Source organism: Lissotriton helveticus, chromosome 5_1 (genome assembly GCF_964261635.1).
Source record: "Lissotriton helveticus chromosome 5_1, aLisHel1.1, whole genome shotgun sequence".
NCBI lineage: Eukaryota > Metazoa > Chordata > Amphibia > Caudata > Salamandridae > Lissotriton > Lissotriton helveticus.
This window is the reverse complement of record NC_136065.1, coordinates 10,180,415-10,200,511: the sequence shown is the minus strand read 5'-3', so window position 1 is coordinate 10,200,511 and position 20,097 is coordinate 10,180,415. Positions and strand designations below refer to the sequence as shown.

General features: G+C 55.0%; 2 protein-coding genes across 2 annotated transcripts in view; both read left to right on the top strand.

Annotated features, from left to right (window-relative positions):
• LOC144754057 (saoe class I histocompatibility antigen, A alpha chain-like) overlaps window positions 1-20,097 on the top strand; it is a 1,371,606-nt gene that overhangs the window by 348,182 nt on the left and 1,003,327 nt on the right. The window lies entirely within an intron of this gene.
• The window catches only part of LOC144754059 (major histocompatibility complex class I-related protein 1-like), a 111,399-nt gene that overhangs the window by 15,823 nt on the left and 75,479 nt on the right, over window positions 1-20,097 (top strand). The window contains exons 2-3 of the mRNA XM_078641577.1: window positions 17,443-17,712; window positions 18,670-18,942. Coding sequence (XP_078497703.1) covers window positions 17,443-17,712; window positions 18,670-18,942 — 543 coding nt within the window. The remainder of the gene's footprint in view (window positions 1-17,442; window positions 17,713-18,669; window positions 18,943-20,097) is intronic.

Genomic DNA, 20,097 nt, shown 5'->3' with positions numbered 1-20,097 from the left:
TGAGGGTTCGACCACCCCCAGGGCCAGCATCTTGGTAACTTCTGTTTGGATGCAGGCCCGAACTCGGTCGGGGACTCGGTAGGCCCGGTGTCGCACTGGCTGACTGTCCCCGGTGTCGACATCGTGGACACACCACTGGGTAACCCCGGGGGTGAGGGAGAACAGGTCCGTGAATTGTCCCAACAGTTCTTGGCAATCTCTGCGCTGTGCGGGGGTTAGGTCGGGGGAGAGAGAGATCCCCTCGACGGAACCGTCTTTCTCAGCGCACGTTAGGAGGTCGGGCTAGGGCTCGGAGTCGTCTTCGGTCCCATCGTCGGTAGCTAGCAGCAGGCTTAGTTCTGTGCGGGCGAAGTGAGGCTTGAGCCGGTTGGCGTGCAGAACCCGGAGGGGGTTCCGGGGAGACTCCAGGTCCACGAGGTAGGTGACGGGGCTCTTGCGCTCGATCACTTTGAAGGGGCCCGACCATTTGTCCTGGAGGGCACAAGGTTCGACCGGGGACATGACCCAGACCTGCTGGCCCGGCTCGAACTCGATGGATGAGGAGTTCTGGTCATACCAGCGTTTCATGTCCTCCTGACTGGCCTCCAGGTTGGCCTCTGCAAGGGCCCGGAACTTCCGAGTTTGGTTTCGGAGGGTCAGGAGGTACCGGTAGACATCCAGCGGTGCGTCTTGGACTGTAGTTTCCCAGCCTTCCTTGACCAGGCTGAGAGGACCTCGAACAGGGTGCCCGTACAAGAGCTGAAAGGGGCTGAACCCCAGAGACTTCTGCGGTACCTCCCGATAGGCAAACAAGAGGCACGGCAGCAGAACCTCCCATTTGCGGCGGAGTGGCTCTTCTAGGCCCTGGATCATCCCCTTGAGTGTTCGGTTAAACCGCTCCACAAGTCCATTCCCCTGGGGGTGATACGGGGTGGTGAACTTATATGTGACCCCGCATTGTTGCCACAGGGACCGCATTTATTTTGAGATAAAGTTCGTGCCCCGATCGCTCACGACCTCTCGGGGGAACCCCACTCTGGAGAAGATCCCCATCAGGGCTCGGCCCACCACGGGAGCCGTGATGGTTCGGAGGGGGATAGCTTCTGGATAGCGGGTGGCGTGGTCCACCAGGACAAGGATGAAGCAATGCCCCTGCGATGTTTGGGGGTCCAGAGGCCCCACAATGTCAATCCCCACTCGCTCGAAGGGGGTGGTCACTACTGGAAAGGGTTGGAGCGGGGCCTTCACCTTCCCCCCGCTCTTTCCGCTGGCTTGGCATGTCGGGCAGGTGTGGCAGTGGTTGTGCACATCGTTGCGCATTTTGGGCCAATAGAAGTGGGTCACCAGGCGACTGTAGGTTTTGTCCTGCCCCAGGTGCCCGGCGAGGGGCACATCGTGTGCCAGGTTCAAAAGGAAGTCTCTGAATCGTAGGGGGACCACTAACACTCGGCTGGCCCCCAGCTCGGCAATTTTTTGTTCACTGTATAGGAAGCCGTGGTCCCAGTAGACCCAGTGGGACCCCGAGGTGTCCCCGGTAGCTTGGGCAGTGGCTTGCTGCCGGGTCCCCTCGAGGGAAGGGCAGGTCTTCTGTTCCTGCCGGAACTGTTCTCGGGTGGGACCACCCTCTTGGCGCCATTGGGCTAGTTCGGGTATGTCGCTGAGCTCGGGGCTGTTTCCGCGGTCGGGCTCCGATGGTCGGGGCTCGGAGTCGGATTCTTCGCCGTCTGCGGGTGGTGGTGGCTCGGGCCACTCCGGCTCTTCGGTTAGGGCGGCCTCGGTCGCCGCCGGGGCTCGGGCCGCCATAGATCGGGTCGTCGCGCAGACCCACTCTGGTAGTCCCATCATCCCGAGGTGCTCTCTCCGCTCGACTTGGGCCCAGGGAGAGCTCTCGAGGTCGTTTCCAAGTAGGCAGTCCACGGGGGCGTCGTCCCGGACGGTCACCTTGAGGGTGCCCGACACTCCCCCCCACTCGAAGGGGATTCGGGCCATCTGGCATAGAGTTTCGGAGTTGTCGGCGGCCCTCACGGGGTATCGTACGTTTGGTATGATCTGTTCGGGGGTCACCAGGTGGCAGCGGACGGCCGTCACACTGGCTCCCGTGTCTCGGAGGGCTTCGGTCCATTGATGTGGACCCACTGACGGTACTTTCGAGTGTTGCTCGGTAGCGGGGCCTGGGGGACCATGTCTCTTTGGCCCAGGCAGGCTAGGGCCATGGCGGCCGGTTCATATTCTATCTGATCTTCTCCGTAGACCTCTTCGTCCTCTTCTCCCCCTTCTCCCAGGGCTGCAGCAGCGAACTGGCGGGTCGGAGGCCAGTGGTGCCGGGACGCTGGTTCATGGGGCAGAGGGGGTCACTGGCATAGTGACCTGGCCGCTGGCATCTGTGGCAAGTAATGTTCGGGCGGGGCCCCGGCCGTGCTGGGGGGGTCCCTCTTCTGATCAGGGACGGTGAAGTGTTATTCTGGGGGGACCCCCGAGGTGGACTCCGGCCCGGTGCCGGTGGAAAGTCTCGGCTCCGGTTCTGGCCTCCTCCGCCGCCTCGCTGGCGGGGGTGCCCCCGGCCGTTCGGTCCTGTTTCTCCTATCGGGGTCCGGGGGACCCGGGTGCTCACCCATCGATCAGCCTCGACGGCGAGTTTTCGGGGCTCGGTCAGCTTGCTGTCGAGTAGATGCTGTCTGAGCTCGATGAAGCAGTTGTTGGAGAGGTGCTCCCAAACGATGAGGTCGAACAGCTGCTCGTAGGTGGACACTTTGCTGCCCTTTATCCATCCTTCCAGAGCCCTGCTATAAAAGTTCACATACTCGACCCACGTTGTACCGGGGATTTTCTTGCAGTCTCTGAATCTCTGCTGGTATGTCTCGGGGGTGAGGCCATACCGGACGAGCAGGGCGTCCTTCATGTGGTCATAGGAGGACATCACGTCCTCGGCCAGCTCTAGCAGGGTGTCTCTTCCTTCGCTGACGAATCTCCCCCATAAGCCGGCACCCCAGTCTTTTCGCGGGATGCGGTCGCGGTCATGGCAACTTCGTACGCCTTGAACCATTGCTGGATATCGTCATTCTTGTAGTATTCCTTGACAATATCCTTCGGGATGGGGACCTTCGGGTCGGCAGGAGGTGGAGGGTTACGGGCTACCGCGGCGCCAGCCTCTTCGATCTTGGCTTTGATCTCTAGTTCTTTGAGGCCACGTTCGTGTTCGTACGTGAGCTTTTTTTCTTCCAATTCCCTTTGCCTTCGCCTTTCTTCCAGATCTCCCTCTAATCGCAGTTGTTCAAGGGCCGTTTTCTTCTCTGCTAATTGGAGTTCTCCGTCCAGCCGAAGTCGGGCGAGCTCTAGTTCATGGAGCCGACTCCCCTCTCGCTCCCGGGCGTCTTCGTGGGAGAGGCCCGGTTCTCTGTTGTCGGTTCTTTCTCCTACGGGGGCTATGACGGTACTCACGGGTACTTCTAGGACAATGTCATTGTTCGTTTGGGGGGTGGCCACTCCGGTCTCCACCCAGTCTTGCAGCGCTCCTTTGAAATCGTCTTTCGTGTTTAGTCCGGTGGTAGCGATACCCAAGTCTTTGCAAAATTGTTTAAGTTCTTTATGGGTGTATTCCTCTAATCATTCCTTCTGGAATTCTGTGGTCGTTCCGGCTTCCTTTGTAGTCATCGTGGTTGTGGGTCTCTGTTAGTAGTGACGTGTTACTCGCTGTACGATTTGCGCGGGCTCGGATCCCGCCGCTTGCCACCAATGTTGGAAAGGCGATCTCAGAAGGTGTCTGACTGCCCGCCCCGAGACCTACCTCTCGGTATAGAATAGGCCGAGCGCCGTAGGGAGGCCCCCTTGGTGAGGTTCCTCTCCTACAATCGTAACAGCAGAGCAATCACACTACTTACAGATGGACACCACACAGGGGGAGTATTCACAAGAATCTTTATATAAGTAATTAAGGCAAGTTCTTGGCAGGATAGCAGGCAGGGATCGAGGGATCCGTAAGTCTTGGTTTCGGGGATAGGGGGTAGCGGGACAGTCTCCGCACCAACTGGTGCGTGGATAGTTCAAGGGGTCAGGCCGCGACAGCGTCAGCAGGGCCTTGAAGGTGGTTCAGCTTGGTCAGGCCGCGACACCGTCAGCAGGGCCTCGAAGGTGGTTCAGTTCGGTCAGGCCGCGACAGCGTCAGCAGGGCCTCGAAGGTGGTTCAGCTTGGTCAGGCCGCGAGAGCTTGAGCAGGGCCTCGAAGGTGGTTCAGTTCGGTCAGGCCGCGACAGCGTCAGCAGGGCCTCGAAGGTGGTTCAGCTTGGTCAGGCCGCGACAGCGTCAGCAGGCCCTCGAAGGTTCCAGGTGCAAGAGTTCGGATCAGGGTCAGCCGCGACGAGGTCAGCAGGGCTTCGACTCCAAGATACAACTAAAGCCCTAATCCGGGGCTGGCCCAGATATAGGACTGGAGTCCTTTGATGTCCGGACCCTCGCGCCTGGGGGTCACAGGGGCCGGGATGAATGTGTCCAGACACCCAGCAGGGGGGTGGAGCCAGCGCCCAGGGAGGCTGGAGGGCGATTGCTACCAGGCGTCCGGGGACGGCTGGAGGCCCATCGAAACTCCCCTTCTCCGGGATCCGCCAAGTGGCCAATCAACCACCTGGGAGGACCTTGGTGCCTCGATGTCGGGGCTTGCTGGGCCGGGCCCAGGGAAGGCTGCGGCCACGTGCTCGGGCCGTGATGGCCCCAAGATGGCGTCGGGCCGGACATGGTGGCCTGGCATGGGCGACCGTCCGGCAGCGTTGTTGAGCGGGGACCGCCGGGGTACCAGGAAGGGGGAGAGCCGTAGGTTGCCGGGGAGGCTGCTCTCGCCGAGGGTTCGTGAATGTTCGTATCAGGGGGGTTGATAGTAGGTTGATGGAGGGCCGAAGTCGTCCTGGGCCCACCATGGGGGAGGGGTCGGACCACGCCACGAGGCCGTGTCCAACACACAGGGTGAGGGCTTTGTGTGGGGATCAGTGTAACACAGAGTGAGGGCTGTGTGTTGGGATCAGTGTAACACGGGGTGAGGTCTGTGTGTGGGGATCAGTGTAACGCGAGGTGAGGGCTGTGTATTGGTGTCAGTGTAACACAGGGTGAGGGCTGTGTATTGGTGTCAGTGTAACACAGGGTGAGGGCTGTGTGTGGGGATCAGTGTAACACAAGAGAGAGGGCTGTGTGTGGGGATCAGTGTAACACACGTTGAGGGCTGTGCGTGGGGATCCGTGAAACACAGAGAGCTGTGTGTGGGGATCAGTGTAACACGTGGTGAGGGCTGTGTGTGGGGATCAGTGTAACACAGGGTGAGGGCTTTGTGTGGGGATCAGTGTAACACGGGAAGGGCTGTGTGTGGTGATCAGTGTAACACAGAGTGAGGGCTGTGTGTGGGGATTAGTGTAACACGGGGTGAGGTCTGTGTGTGGGGATCAGTGTAACGCGGGGTGAGGGCTGGGTGTGGGGATCAGTGTAACACAGTGTGAGGGCTGTGTGTGGGGATCAGTGTAACACAGGTTGAGGGCTGTTTGTGGGGATCAGTGTAACACGGGGTGAGGGCTGTGTGTGTGGATCAGTGTAACACGAGGTGAGGACTGTGTGTGGGGATCAGTGTAACACAGGGTGAGGGCTGTGTGTGGGGATCAGTGTAACACGGGGTGAGGGCTGTGTGTGCGATCAGTGTAACATGGGGTGAGGGCTGTGTGTGGGGATCAGTGTAACACACGGTGAGGGCTGTGCGTGGGGATCCGCGTAACACAGAGAGGGCTGTGTGTGGGGATCAGTGTAACACGTGGTGAGGGCTGTGTGTGGGGATCAGTGTAACACAGGGTGAGGGCTTTGTGTGGGGATCAGTGTAACACAGGGTGAAGGCTTTGTATGGGGATCAGTGTAACACAGAGTGAGGGCTGTGTGTGTGGATCAGTGTAACACGAGGTGAGGACTGTGTGTGGGGATCAGTGTAACACAGGGTGAGGGCTGTGTGTGGGGATCAGTGTAACACGGGGTGAGGGCTGTGTGTGCGATCGTTGTAACATGGGGTGAGGGCTGTGTGTGGGAATCAGTGTAACACGGGGTGAGGGCTGTGTGTGGGGAACAGTGTAACACGGGGTGAGGGCTGTGTGTGGGGATCAGTGTAACACAGAGTGAGGGCTATGTGTGGGGATCAGTGTAACACGGGGTGAGGGCTGTGTGTGGGGATAAGTGTAACACAGAGTGAGGGCTGTGTGTGGGGATCTTGGAACACAGAGTGAGGGCTGTGTGTGGGGATCAGTGTAACACGGGGTGAGGACTGTGTGTGGGGATCAGTGTAACACAGGGTGAGGGCTGTGTGTGGGGAACAGTGTAACACGGGATGAGGGCTGTGTGTGGGGATCAGTGTAACACAGAGTGAGGGCTGTGTGTGAGGATCAGTGTAACACAGGGTGAGGGCTGTGTGTGGGGATAAGTGTAACACAGAGTGAGGGCTGTGTGTGGGGATCATGGAACACAGAGTGAGGGCTGTGTGTGGGGATCAGTGTAACACGGGGTGAGGGCTGTGTGTGGGGATCAGTGTAACACAAGAGAGAGGACTGTGTGTGGGGATCAGTGTAACACAAGAGAGAGGGTTGTGTGTGGGGATCAGTGTAACACAAGAGAGAGGGCTGTGTGTGGGGATCAGTGTAACACGGGGTGAGGGCTGTGTGTGGGGATCCTTTTAACACGGGGTGAGGGCTGTGTGTGGGGATCAGTGTAACACGGGTAGACGGCTGTAGGTGGGGATCAGTGTAACACGGGGTGAGGGCTGTGTGTGGGGATCAGTGTAACACAGAGTGAGGGCTGTGTGTGGGGATCAGTGTAACACAGGGTGAGGGCTGTGTGTGGGGATCAGTGTAACACAGGGTGAGGGATGTGTGTGGGGATCAGTGTAACACGGGTAGAGGGCGGTGTGTGGGGATCAGTGTAACACGGGGGCCGAGGGCTGTGTGTCGGGATCAGTGTAACACAGGGTGAGGGCTGTGTGTGGGGATCAGAGCAACAGAGTGAGGGCTGTGTGTGTGGATCAGTGTAACACGGGAGAGGGCTGTGTGCTGGGATCAGTGTAACACGGGGAGAGGGCTGTGTGTGGGGATCAGTGTAACACGGGCTGAGGGCTGTGTGTGGGGATCAGTGTAACACAAGAGAGAGGACTGTGTGTGGGGATCAGTGTAACACAAGAGAGAGGGTTGTGTGTGGGGATCAGTGTAACACAAGAGAGAGGGCTGTGTGTGGGGATCAGTGTAACACGGGGTGAGGGCTGTGTGTGGGGATCCTTTTAACACGGGGTGAGGGCTGTGTGTGGGGATCAGTGTAACACGGGTAGACGGCTGTAGGTGGGGATCAGTGTAACACGGGGTGAGGGCTGTGTGTGGGGATCAGTGTAACACAGAGTGAGGGCTGTGTGTGGGGATCAGTGTAACACAGGGTGAGGGCTGTGTGTGGGGATCAGTGTAACACAGGGTGAGGGATGTGTGTGGGGATCAGTGTAACACGGGTAGAGGGCGGTGTGTGGGGATCAGTGTAACACGGGGGCCGAGGGCTGTGTGTCGGGATCAGTGTAACACAGGGTGAGGGCTGTGTGTGGGGATCAGAGCAACAGAGTGAGGGCTGTGTGTGTGGATCAGTGTAACACGGGTGAGGGCTGTGTGCTGGGATCAGTGTAACACGGGGAGAGGGCTGTGTGTGGGGATCAGTGTAACACGGGGAGGGCTGTGTGTGGGGATCAGTGTAACACATGGTGAGGGCTGTGTGTGGGGATCAGTGTAACACAGGGAGAGGGCTGTGTGTGGGGATCAGTGTAACAAAAGTAGAGGGCTGTGTGTGTGGGGATCAGTGTGACACAGGTAGAGGGCTGTCTGTGGGGATCAGTGTAACACGGGGAGGGCTGTGTGTGGTGATCAGTGTAACACGGGGTGAGGTCTGTGTGTGGGGATCAGTGTAACACGGGGTGAGGGCTGTGTGTGGGGATCAGTGGAACACAGGCTGAGGTTGTCTTATTGATGTGTGACGCTTTGTAACAGTTGAGGTCGTATCACAAGGTCAGCTCAGTGATAGGCCGCGGGTAGCTGTCAATTGAGTTTCCAGAATTGTCAGCATGTTTCCTCAAAGAGTCTCGTCTTTGTCTATCTAGTACCTTCTGATAGTGTTGAGTTTTGGGTGCCTGCCGAGGCGATTATGCTGTTAGGCAGTGATGAGTTTTGCGTACCTGCCGGGCGTTTGCCTTCAGGCAGTGATGAGTTTTTGGATGCTGTGTTGCTGTTTCAGTTTCACAAGGTTATCGCTCTGATGGGCCGTGGGTAGCGGACAAATGGGTTTGTAGAGATGTCTGCGAGTTTCCTGATCAGTGGGTTTTCCTTTTGATCTAATCCTTTGTAGAATTTCCTGTTAAGTTTGAGGAGATGGTCGTCCAACATCTCAATGCCTAGGTCTCTGTGGAGGTCTGCTGTTCGTGTGAACATAGGAGCACCTACTGCAATCCGTAAGGCCTTACTCTGTAGTCTCTGTAGGTCTGTCCGAAGCTGCGGGCGGCAGCCACTCCAAACTGGTGAAGCATATGTCATAGTTGGTCGAATTATTGTGGTGATTGCACCTTGCTCTGCATGGGCATCGACTCGGTCTTCAGGAGTGGGTATAATGCAGCCAGTTTGGTTGCTGCTTTCTGGCAGGTCTTCTATATGTGGTTTCTCCAGCTGAGTCTAGAGTCCAGAGTCACCCCCAGGTAGGAGCTTCTGTTTTCCATTTTGATCTCATCCCCATTGAGGAGGATCTGTGGATGTTTCCTGTTCAGCTTCCTGGTGAATAGTGTTGCTGTGGTTTTGCTTGTGTTCAGGGTGATCTGCCAGTCGCTGTACCATTCGGAGAGTCTGCAGAGCGATGTCTCAATTTTCTTAGCCACTTCTTTGTCGCTGAAGGATTGGGAGATGACTGCAACATCATCTGCGTAAAGGGCAAGATCGGTCTTCTTTAGGTCAGTGGGGATGTCGTTTGTGAATATGTTGAAGAGGAATGGTCCTAGTATTGATCCCTGAAGCACTCCAGCAAGAATTGGGCGTGGCGATGAGCATTCTTCTCGCACCGCCACGTGAAAGGTCCGTTTTGACAAGTAGCTAGACAACAGCTTGACTAGGTATCTTGGAAACTGGAGCTTGATAAGTTTGTAAAGCAGTCCCTCGTGCCATACTCGGTCGAATGCTTTGGCTACATCCAGAAAGACTACTCCAGTAGACTTGTTGATGTTGAATCCATGGCTGATGATGTCCACAACTCTGTGGAGTTGGTGATTGGTTGAGTGGTCTTTCCGGAACCCAAACTGTTCTTCGGCAAGGAGGTTTTCGCTTGTCGCAAAGTCCACAAGACGGGCGAGGATAACTTTTTCGAAGAGCTTTGATAGGCCAGATAGGAGGCTTATGGGGCGGTAATTTGCAGGATCTCACAGTGGTTTCCCAGCCTTGGGGAATACGACGACTCTTGCTTCTTTCCAGGCGTTAGGGAAATACTGGTGCTGCATGCACGCGTTGACTATCTCAGCAAGATGATCCACTGCGGTATCTGGGAGCATCTTGATGGCTTGGTTGACTATTCTGTCCTTTCCCGGTGCCTTGCCATATTTTAGTGTCTTTGCCGGGGCCAGTAATTCGCCCATTGAGCAATCCTCAATGATTGCAGCTTCTGTTTCTAGTGGGTGCTCCCGGTGGTGCTTGGTGACCTCTTGCTCGACTTCCGTTGCCAGTCTGCTTGCCTGGTTAGGCCTGAAGGATGCCTCCAGTGTGTCAGCGAAGACCTCAGCCTTGTCCCTGTTGCTGCATGCCAAGTGAGTCTTCCCTTGTATCGGTGGGTTTGGTTCCTTCTTCCCAGTCAAGCGTCGGGTCATTCTCCAGAGAGAGTTGTCTGAGTCCTTGAAGTTAGCTGTACCTGCTTCCCATTTTTCCCCTCTGTGATGGCTTATTTGCATCTTAAGCTGTCTTGTCAGCTCATTGTACTTCTTCAGCAGGTCGGGGCGCAGTTCCTTTGCCACTTTTTCCGGGCTCTGTTCTTATCAGCTATCGACTGCTTGATTCTCTTCGGGAGGTCGTAGATAGAGCAGCGTTGAAGTTTCTGCTCGGGAACGCTGCGCTCAATAGCAGTATGGATTGCGGCTGTGAAGTGGTGAACTGCCTGGTCAATGTCTTCGATGCAGCGTAGGGGACCTGGGACCAGTGTCTCCTCCAGGCTTCTCTTGTATAGGCTCCAGTCCGCCTTCTTGAAGTTGTGCCTGGCTTCCTTGGAGATGGGTCTCTGAGATAAGTGCTATACTCACATCCATGGTTTCCATCAGGTGCAGGAGTTCTGCAGTTTTCTTCTGAATGCTGTTAGCATTCCACATCAAGAAGACGGAGTTTCCTTTAGATTTTGCTGCCATTGCGGGTGTTTTCCTCACCCTGGAAAAGTCCGGCGATAAGATTTGCCACCATTGTCACCACAGGGTGGATGTTCGTGTCTGCGACTGTTTTCGCAATCTTCGTGATAAGTTCCTGCCAGTTAATGGCTGAGCCTATTTCACAGGATGGTGCTGGGGCAGTTGTTGGTGGTGAGCTGTCCTGTTTGGGTCCTGTTGCTTCTGCGTATGTCCTTCCGTCCACACGCGCATTGCTATGGCTATTTGTTGGGTTTCCAGTTGGGATTCTGTGTGCCAATGCTGGTTTGTAAGTCTTCCTTTGTCCCTGGTCTGTTGCTGTTGGGTGTAGGGAAGTCTTTTGTAGTTGGGGTGGCTTGTGCGGTCCATCCTTCTTTGCCTTCTGCAGGTAGGGACAGCCGCGATAGCTTGCTGGGTGGGGTCCTGTGCAGCTAGCACATATTGCTGGTTCGGTTTCTCGGTTCCTTGTGCATTGTTTAGAGGTGTACTCGCCTCCACAGCGTACGCACTTTGAGTTCTGATGGCAGAAAGCAGAGGTGTGCCCCAAGCGCTGACAGTTGTAACACATGACCGGTCCTCGTTTCCCTCTAGGTGCTTCTGTGGTGACGGTGCAGCTGCAGAGCCGTGTGACTGCTGAGAGGTCTGCTTGCTTCCCATCATGGCTTGCTGACAGGGTTACAACAAAGAGGGGACATTTCTTGTTCTTGTCTGCTGGAGAGGCAATCTGTGCACTTTTTTTGACTGGGAGACCAAGTTCAGCTAAGTCCCCAGTGATGTGCCCGAGTGATGCATTTGCTGGGAGCCCCCGTATTACAAAGCGCTGGGCTTTTGCAGTGGTCATTGAAAAGGTGTGGTACTCCATTTTCTGTTCTGTAAGTATGCTGGTCACACTCCTGTAGTCATCTGGGGTGGTGAGCAGAATCTTGGTGTGGTCCTGCCTGGGCTTGATTGTGAAGGGGGAGGTGCAGTGTTCCTCCAGTAGCTCCACGAGGTCCTTGTGAGTGGCTAAGTTCTTCAGGATGATTGGAGGATGCCTAGTCGCTTTGTGGGACCTGAAGGGGTCTCTCTCTGGTTCAGTTGCCTCGTGGTCCTGAAAGTGGGCGTCGCAGTCCTGGGTATGTTGGAGAACCAGAAAGCGGTTTGAGGTTGCAATTGTGGGGATAGTGAGAGGTGCGCGGGCAAGCTTTGTGACTTTTTCTGGCGAGCTTGGAATTGAGTCGTGCTGTCTCTTTGTCTTAGTGTGCCATTCCATGTCGCCTTCGGTGTTGCTGGGATGAGTCCTGACGTCTGCATCCATGGTTGATGCTGCTTGGGGGGGTGCTGTGGAGCGCCTTGGGCAGACATAATGTAATAGCTATGGGGCATCTACGGATATAATATCACTTAGTAACACTCAGCTTTTGCTGAGAAAAACCAAATATCACAGTCAGTTTGCTAGGGGAATCTCAAGATCCAAGTATCACAAAATCAAATGATGCAAAACCACAGAATCAGTTGATGCAAAATCACAAATAAAAGCGATGCAAGAGAATAGCACAGTGTTTGCACAAGTACAAATGATGCAAAACTACAAAATCAGTTGGAGCAAGATCACAAATGCAAGCGATGCAAGAAAATATCACAGTGTTTACCACGTCAAAAGCACAGAATCAAATCACCAATGCAATTGGAGCAAGTACTTACTGTTTAGCTGACCCACGGTAATCCAGCGGCGACTCACAGGTAGGCTGCACGCCCTGCACGGGCCACGGCGGGAGCAGTCAATCCAGGAGAGCTCCGGTCGGAGCGAGTTTCCCGCCGAAATTCGTGTAATGCCGAAAATTGGATGCCGGTGGGTATGCGGGCCGTCCGCCTGATGCGGGCCATGGCGGATTCGGTGTCCTGGTTCAAAATCCAATAATCCACATCCAGGAGGAAGAGGAAGTGTTCACATCCGTCCCAGAATGAACAAATCAAATCAATAGAATAAGAATCAGAGGACCCAACATGGAGCGGGGAGGCTTAAATACTCCCCCCACCCCCCACGGCGCACCAGAACTGACGTGCCTAGTGCGCCTGGCCTTGGGACTCCTCCTAGGGTCCCTCCTTAGAAGGGATGGGGTGGGGAATTGCCCAAATGACACTAAAGGGGACGCCTTTTTAGGGTGGCCCCCTGCGTGGGCCGCTGGTGGCCGCATAGCTACAATAAACACTGACTGTGCATGCCCTCACTCATATTTTATTTTATTTCATGCATTTTTATGTAGCGCAGACTTTACCTGAAGGAGTAAGAGCGCTGTACAATAGAACCAGTTACTTTACATGAGAGAAATGTTACAAAATAGAACGTACAAAAATAAACAGGAGATTAGAAAAGGTTAGAAGACAAGAACACAATATCAAACACATCAAGCAAGAGTAAGGGAATGTACAAGAAAATATTACAAATTTACAATGATGAACGAACTTCCTCGAGGGGTCTGAGAATTAAGGTTTTAGTTCTGATTAGATTTGAGGTCAGCTTTGAAGATCCGGATAGAGGTGGTTTCAGGCACTCATTGCACGCAGCCCTCCCCCACTGCTCAGAGAAACACTGAATACAGAGACGTCACCGAGGGGGGAGCGCCCACGGACTGGGGGTGCCTGGTCACCGGGGCAGAAGTGGCCCATCTACGCTCTGCAGTCGCCACTGGCGGAGCCCCCCAGGGAGGCCTTTTCAGCAGGCCAATGGAGGAATTTAACCGGTGAGAGCAGCAAAATTGGCACCACCTCTGGCTGAACCCCCAGCAATAAATTCAAAGTTGCTTATCCATATTTAACAATTTGCTAGGCAAGCACCACTTTTCTAGATATGTTTTAATTTTATTATAGAGTCGAATGACGGTATTGATTTCCCATCAAAAGGATCGGTATCATTCCAAGATGACCACATCAGGTCGTGCACCGTCGCCGAATCCCAAATCCCAGACTAACCTGCCTCAGGATGGGAGAGTTCAAACGTCTACCTAAATTACATTTTCGCTTCCACGGGTAGCACCACCACACAACCCCGACACTTAACTGCAGTGCCAGCTGACCTCTGAGATAGGGTGACCAACTGGCATTGGTGCAAATTCAGGATGGTGAGTGTAAAAATTCAGGACAAAGGGTCAAAATTCAGGACACAAATTCAGGACAGGAGGTCAAAATTCAGGATAAAACTTCAGGACAATAGGTAGGTTTTACAGACACATCAGAGGTCGCGCAATAGTATATAAGTAAGCCCAGCCATTTCCAAACATATTCAACCATTTGCAAACCTATCCATCATGTATCCTTCCATCTATCATTTCACTCATCCATCCCTTCATCCATCCCCTCATCCTTCCTTTCACTCATCCTCCATTATCCATCCATCCACCCTTTCACCCTATCCATCTGTACACTTATCCAACCACTCTTCTTCCCATCCATCCATTCAGCCATTTACCCTTTCACCAATCCAGCCATCCTTTCACTTACAAATCCTTCCACCCATCCACTCTTTTAGTCATCCATCCATCCTCCCTTTCTCTCTCCATCGACCCTTTCACTTAGCCATCCTTCCTTCCATCCATCCATCCACCCACCCATCCATCTACTCATCCACTCATGAATCCATCCATTGACCCTATCACTCATCATCTATCATTTCACTCCTTCACACATCTATTCATCCTTTTGTCCATCTACCCTCCCTTTCACTCACTCATCCATCCTTACATCCACCCTTTCACTCATACGTCCATTCATTCACCCTTGCACTTACCAATCCATCAATCCAACCATCATTTCACTCATCCACCTACCCACCCATTATCCACCCAACCATACACCCACCCACCCACTCATCCATCCTTTCACCCACCCACCATCCAATCCACTGATCCTTCCTTTCACCCACCCACTCATCCATCCATCCATCCGTTCACCCACCCACTCTCATCCATCCATCCTTTCACCCACCCACTCTCCATCCATCCATCCATCCTTTCACCCACCCATCATCCATCCATCCATCCCCTCATCATCCATCCATCCTTTTCCCTCATCATCCATCCATCCATCCATCCATCCTTCTACCCACCCCCTCATCATCCATCCATCCTTCCCCTCATCATCCATCCATCCTTCCCCTCATCAACCATCCATCCTTTCACCCACGCCCTCATCATCCATCCATTCCCTCATCATCCATCCATCCTTTCACCCACCCCCTCATCATCCATCCATCCACCCTTCCCCTCATCATCCATCCTTTCACCCACCCCCTCATCATCCATCCATCCTTCCCCTCATCATCCATCCATCCTTCCCCTCATCATCCATCCATCCCCTCATCATCCATCCATCCATCCTTTCACCCACCCATCCATCCTTCTCCTCCATCCATCCATCCCCTCATCCATCCATCCATCCTTCCCCTCATCCATCCATCCTTCCTTGCCCTCATCCATCCATCCACTCGTCCATCCATCTTTCCCCTCATCCATCCTTCCTTTCATCCATCATCCATCCCTCCCCTCACCCATCCATCCATCCCATCCTTTATCCTTCCCCTCATCCATCATCCTTCCCCTCACCCATCCTTCCTTCCCATCCATTTATCCTTCCCCCTCATCCATCCATCCTTCCCCTCCATCCATCCATCCTTCGATCCATCTCCTCATCCATCCAACCTTCGCCTCATCCATCTTTCCCCTCATCCATCATCCAGCCACCCTTCCACCCATACATCCAGCTATTTACATTTTCTCTCCATCCTTCCCCTCACTCATCAATCCATCCATCCTCTCTCATTATCCATTTATTCAATCTTTCATTCATCCATTCACCCTTTCACTAATTCATCCAGCCATTCACCCATCCCATCACTTACTTACTCGCCCACCTTTCCATATTAATTTTGAGCTGAGCCCTTTTGAGAAGAGGCCCATCAAGAACTTCACCCTCGCTGCAGGGGCCGTTCCAGGACTGGGACAGAAGCCACCCAGGGCGGAGACAGGATCCACCACAGGGGGGACAAGAGCCATCACAGGCGGGGGTGGACTGGAGCCAACACATGGGGGGACAGAAGCCATCACAGGTGGGGGGGGGGGCGTGGACTGGAGCCACCACATGGGGGGACAGGAGCCATCACAGGAGAGGAAACAGGATCCACCAGGGTGGGCACAGGGGTGGGCATGCAGTATTCTAGTATCATCTTGGGCTCCTCGCCCCCTCCTGCACAAGACAACGAGAAGACAGGCTCTCTGTCCAAAATGCCACCCCCCACTGTGATGTACAGTACTTACAGGAGATACTCTAAGAGAACTGATTGAACTGATTGTCCTCCATACTTTGTTAATCAGTGTGGGTGCGATTGTGCCATTTCTTTATTGTATTACATTATAGACTGCATGTTTGAAGAACCGAGGTTTGCTTGCAATTAAGTGACAGTAATTAAGCTCTGTGAAGAGAACCACGTGCTGCCTCGGAGTAATCAGGGGTGTAATCTGGCCGAGTCTCAGATGTTTGGGGCCCTGGGTTGAAATGGAATGTGTGAGCCCCCCCTAAATAGCAGAGACATGACACATTCAGGGCTGTTTGCATGTGAATAGATGTCGCTGCTCCTGAACCTGCATCCCCTCCCTCTCAGTCACCTTCGAAGCACCTCTTAACAGGTCATCAAGGGCTGGAGGTGTGAAGGTTGCCATCCCGCTGTGCCTCTACAATGCTGCTGGGCATCTGAGGAGTTTTGGTGCAGCATCGGAGTGAAGAAGGGAGGTGGGTGCAAGCTGTGCCGGCTTTAGGGTGGGGCGACCGGTGCCCTGTTGAAATGACGGACAAATGGCGTCCGTTAAAGAATCCTTCACGGACAACGGACAGACGGCCGAAATTACGGACTGTCCGTGAAATTTACGGATGGTTGGTCACCCTACTCTGAGAGTGAGCAAACAATTTGCGACAATGCAAACCCGGAGTGCCTAGTCCACGCCTAAGCAAATCGACCACCCACCCCAGCTTCAACCGTTCCCCTGCATGCACCACTACCCGCACCGCCAGACCGGGGTAAGCAACCGGCCTCAAAGATGAGGGCCCTCCACAACGAAAGGCCCAAGGGCCTCCCATCCCCAAAACTCACTGCGACGAAAACCACTTTGTCCTGGGAACGCGACGACACAACATAGCCAAACGACGTGAAGGATAGCAGCCAAAAGAGGATGCCTGGTGGGCAGGAGAGGTAATTATACCTGTCTCCCCACCCACTCATGCCCGGAAATATGCGGGGAGCACGGACCCAGAGAGGGTCCCTCAGCACTAGGCTGTCACGTGTGCCCTCATGTGGCACTAAGGTGGGCACCCTCTTATGGGGGTGCCCTGAGTGGACCGCGGCCAGCCACACATACACTGTAGAGGTGGGGGTGGAGGACTGGGGGCAGTGTCTTTGTAGTGTGTGAGGTGGGTCAGTGTTATGTGGGGGTATGGAGGGAAGGTAATACATGTGGGAGGAAGGGTGTGTGCTCGCTTCTCTGACCTTCCATGTCCCCCCTGCTCTCCCTCCCTCTGTTACATATTCTCCACCTCGGGCTCCTCCCTGGGGCCCCGTTTATTTGTAAGAGTGACATACCCTATTGAGGGGGGAAGGGGTGTGCGTTCTCTTCACTGAAACTCTGTGTCCCCCACCCCCACTCTCCCTTCCTCAGTTACTTCTTCTACCCCTCAGTCTCGTCCCTGGGCCCCCCAGTTTATTTGTAAGAGTGACATACACTGTTGAGGGTGGAGGACGACTGGGAGGAGGGGGTGTTTTGTAGTGCATGAGGTGGGTCAGTGTTGTGTGTGGGTGCGATTGGAAGGTATTACATGTGGGGGGCGCGCTCATCTCTGACCCTCTGTCCCTCTCTCCCCCCCTAGACTCCCACTCCCTCCGATACTTCCTCTGCTCCCCCTCGGGGCCCCTCCCTGGCACCCCCAGTTTATTTGTTAAAGTGACATGCACTGTAAATGGGACAGAGTGTGGAGGGTCAGTGTGTGTTGGGTGTGCGCTCTGTCCTTTGATCCCCCTGTTTCCTCTCTCCCCCCCCCAGGCTCGCACTCCCTCCGGTACTTCCTCTCCTCCCTCTCAGGGCCCCTCCCCGGGGTCCCCCATTTCTCCTCGGTTGGGTACGTGGATGATATCCTCATCTCCATTTACACCAGTGAGAGCCGCAGGGTGGGGCCCCGGGCCCCCTGGATGGAGCGGATCACCGCCGAGGACCCCCACTACTGGGAGAGGAACACGGAGATCCTCCGAGTATGGGAGCAGATGGGCAAGGCCAATGTGAGGACCGTGATGAAGCGAGTCAACCAGACCACGGGTGAGTGACACAGGAAGGGGAGGGGCAACTACACGGGGAGGGGGAGCTACATGTGGGAGTTGAGGGGGGGTTTGGAAGAAAGACACGTGGGAGGGGGACGTGCGGCACAGGATTTATGGCTGTGAATTGAGCTTTACTTGGGGGTAGAGACACAGGAAGAGGGGGCGTGAGGTCAGAGGGGCCAGTGTTTAGGGGGTGAGGGACTGGGGAAGGGGGTGACAGATGCCGTCACGTAGAATATTTTCAAGCACAGAAACTGTGATTGGTGTTTATGTGTGGGGGAGGGGGTCATCCACGGGCCTCACTGTTCCTCGCTCCTACTCTGACACAATCTGTGTTGCCCTCTTCAGATCTCACTTTGCCCTGCCCCCCCCAGCTAAGGGGACAGAATCATCAAAAGTGGGGGGTTCTCTACAGTCACAGTCTGCCTGCCACCCATGCCCCCTCCTCAGTCCCTCACCCGCCCTTCTGCCCCTCACCCCCCCTCCACTGCCCCTTACCCTTCATATGGATGGTTCAATGGGGGTGTAGGGGCCCCCTGACTCTCTGGCTTGAGGTGCCACACCCTCGTCCCCTCACACTGCCCCTCCCCCTCAGGTCCAGGTGGTGTTTAGCTGCCCCGGGTGTAGTTGTTATGGCTCCCCCACTCTCTGCCTGGAGACATCAGACCCTTTCTCTGCCCCCCCCCACACCCTCCAGGGGGAGGACTCCCCTCACTGTCTATGCCTGGAAGTGTCGGTTCCTCCCTCAGCCCTCTCTCACTCTCATCCCCCCTCAGGTCTCCACATTATCCAGTCCGGATGTGAGAGCGCAGGAGGAGGGCTGGGGGAAGAGGCGGAGTGCGGGTGGGAGGGTTTCTGGAGGCGCATGTGGAGGGGGGTTGTGTTTCCCCTCTGCCTCTGCCTGCAGTGTCAGAGCTTTCCTCAGCCACTCACTCTCCTCTCTCTCCCCCCTCAGGTCTCCACAATGTCCAGTTCATGTATGGCTGTGAGCTCCATGACGACGGCTCCATGGGGGGGTTTGATCAATACGCTTTCGATGGAGGCGACTTCATCAGCCTCGACAAGGACAGACTGACCTACACGGCGGCCATGGATGCGGCCAGGATCACACAGGACCGATGGAACTTGGAGAGGATTCATGCGCAGTATAGGAAGGACTACCTGGAGGGGGAGTGCATCGAGTACCTGAAGAAATACCTCCAGCTCGGGGCAGAGAGGCTGCAGGCAGGTGGGTTATGGGGGTTTATATAGCGCTTACTGCCCCCATCAGGCACTGACTCCTCTCTGTGCACAGGCACTGGCAGTGCAGAGAGGTGGGTTATGGGGGTTTATATAGCGCTTACTGCCCCCATCAGGCACTGACTCCTCTCTGTGCACAGACACTGGCAGTGCAGAGAGGTGGGTTATGGGGGTTTATATAGCGCTTACTGCTCCCACCAGGCACTGACTCCTCTCTGTACACAGGCACTGGCTGTGCAGAGAGGTGGGTTATGGGGGTTTATATAGCGCTTACTGACCTCTCTCTGTGCACAGGCACTGGCAGTGCAGAGAGGAGGGTTATGGGGGTTTCTATAGCGCTTACTGCCCCCACCAGGCACTAACTCCTCTGTGTGCACTGGCAGTGTACAGAGGTGGGTTATGGGGGTTTATATAGCGCTTACTGCCCAGGGGGGGCACTGACTCCTTTCTGTGCACAGGCACTGGCAGTGCAGAGAGGTGGGTTATGGGGGTTTATATAGCGCTTACTGCCCCCACCAGGCGCTGACTCCTCTCTGTGCACAGTCACTGGCAGTGCTTTACTGCACAGAGCTCGCATGGGCAGGGGGGGTTGGGGGCACAGTGATACACTGAGGGGGTTCTGGTTTCTTTTGCGCCCCCTGTGAGCGCTGGTCGGCACCTCCCTTCCCCATTGACCACTGTGGGGCGGGGGGGACGCACTGTATTTGTGGGAGGTAAAGTGGTCCGGTGGGGGCTTTGTACCCCTGTATGAGGTCTGTGCTCTGATCACCCCCAAACCCTAGCTCGCTTCTTGCTTTCTACTCCTGTCACAATGGGTGGGGGGGGGGGGGAGTTGAGCTTTGTATTTTCTACCTTTGACTTTGTTCTATGTTCATTCTTTTTTCGTCCTTCAAATTCCATGTTTCACCAGGATTGGCTTTAACTGCCTTTTTTGGTCCCTCCCCCCCCCCCCCCATGACCTCTTTCTCAATGAATTCCCTCCCTACCCCTCTCCAGCAGCGCCCCTCTTTTCTCCACAGCTCCTCTCTCACATGCGTATCATGTCTTGTAAGCGCTACTCATAGTTCACTCACTAACATAGTTTAGGGATCTGTATGGAACACGTTCTTTGCAGCAGGCATGTTAACCCTCTGCTCCACTTCAT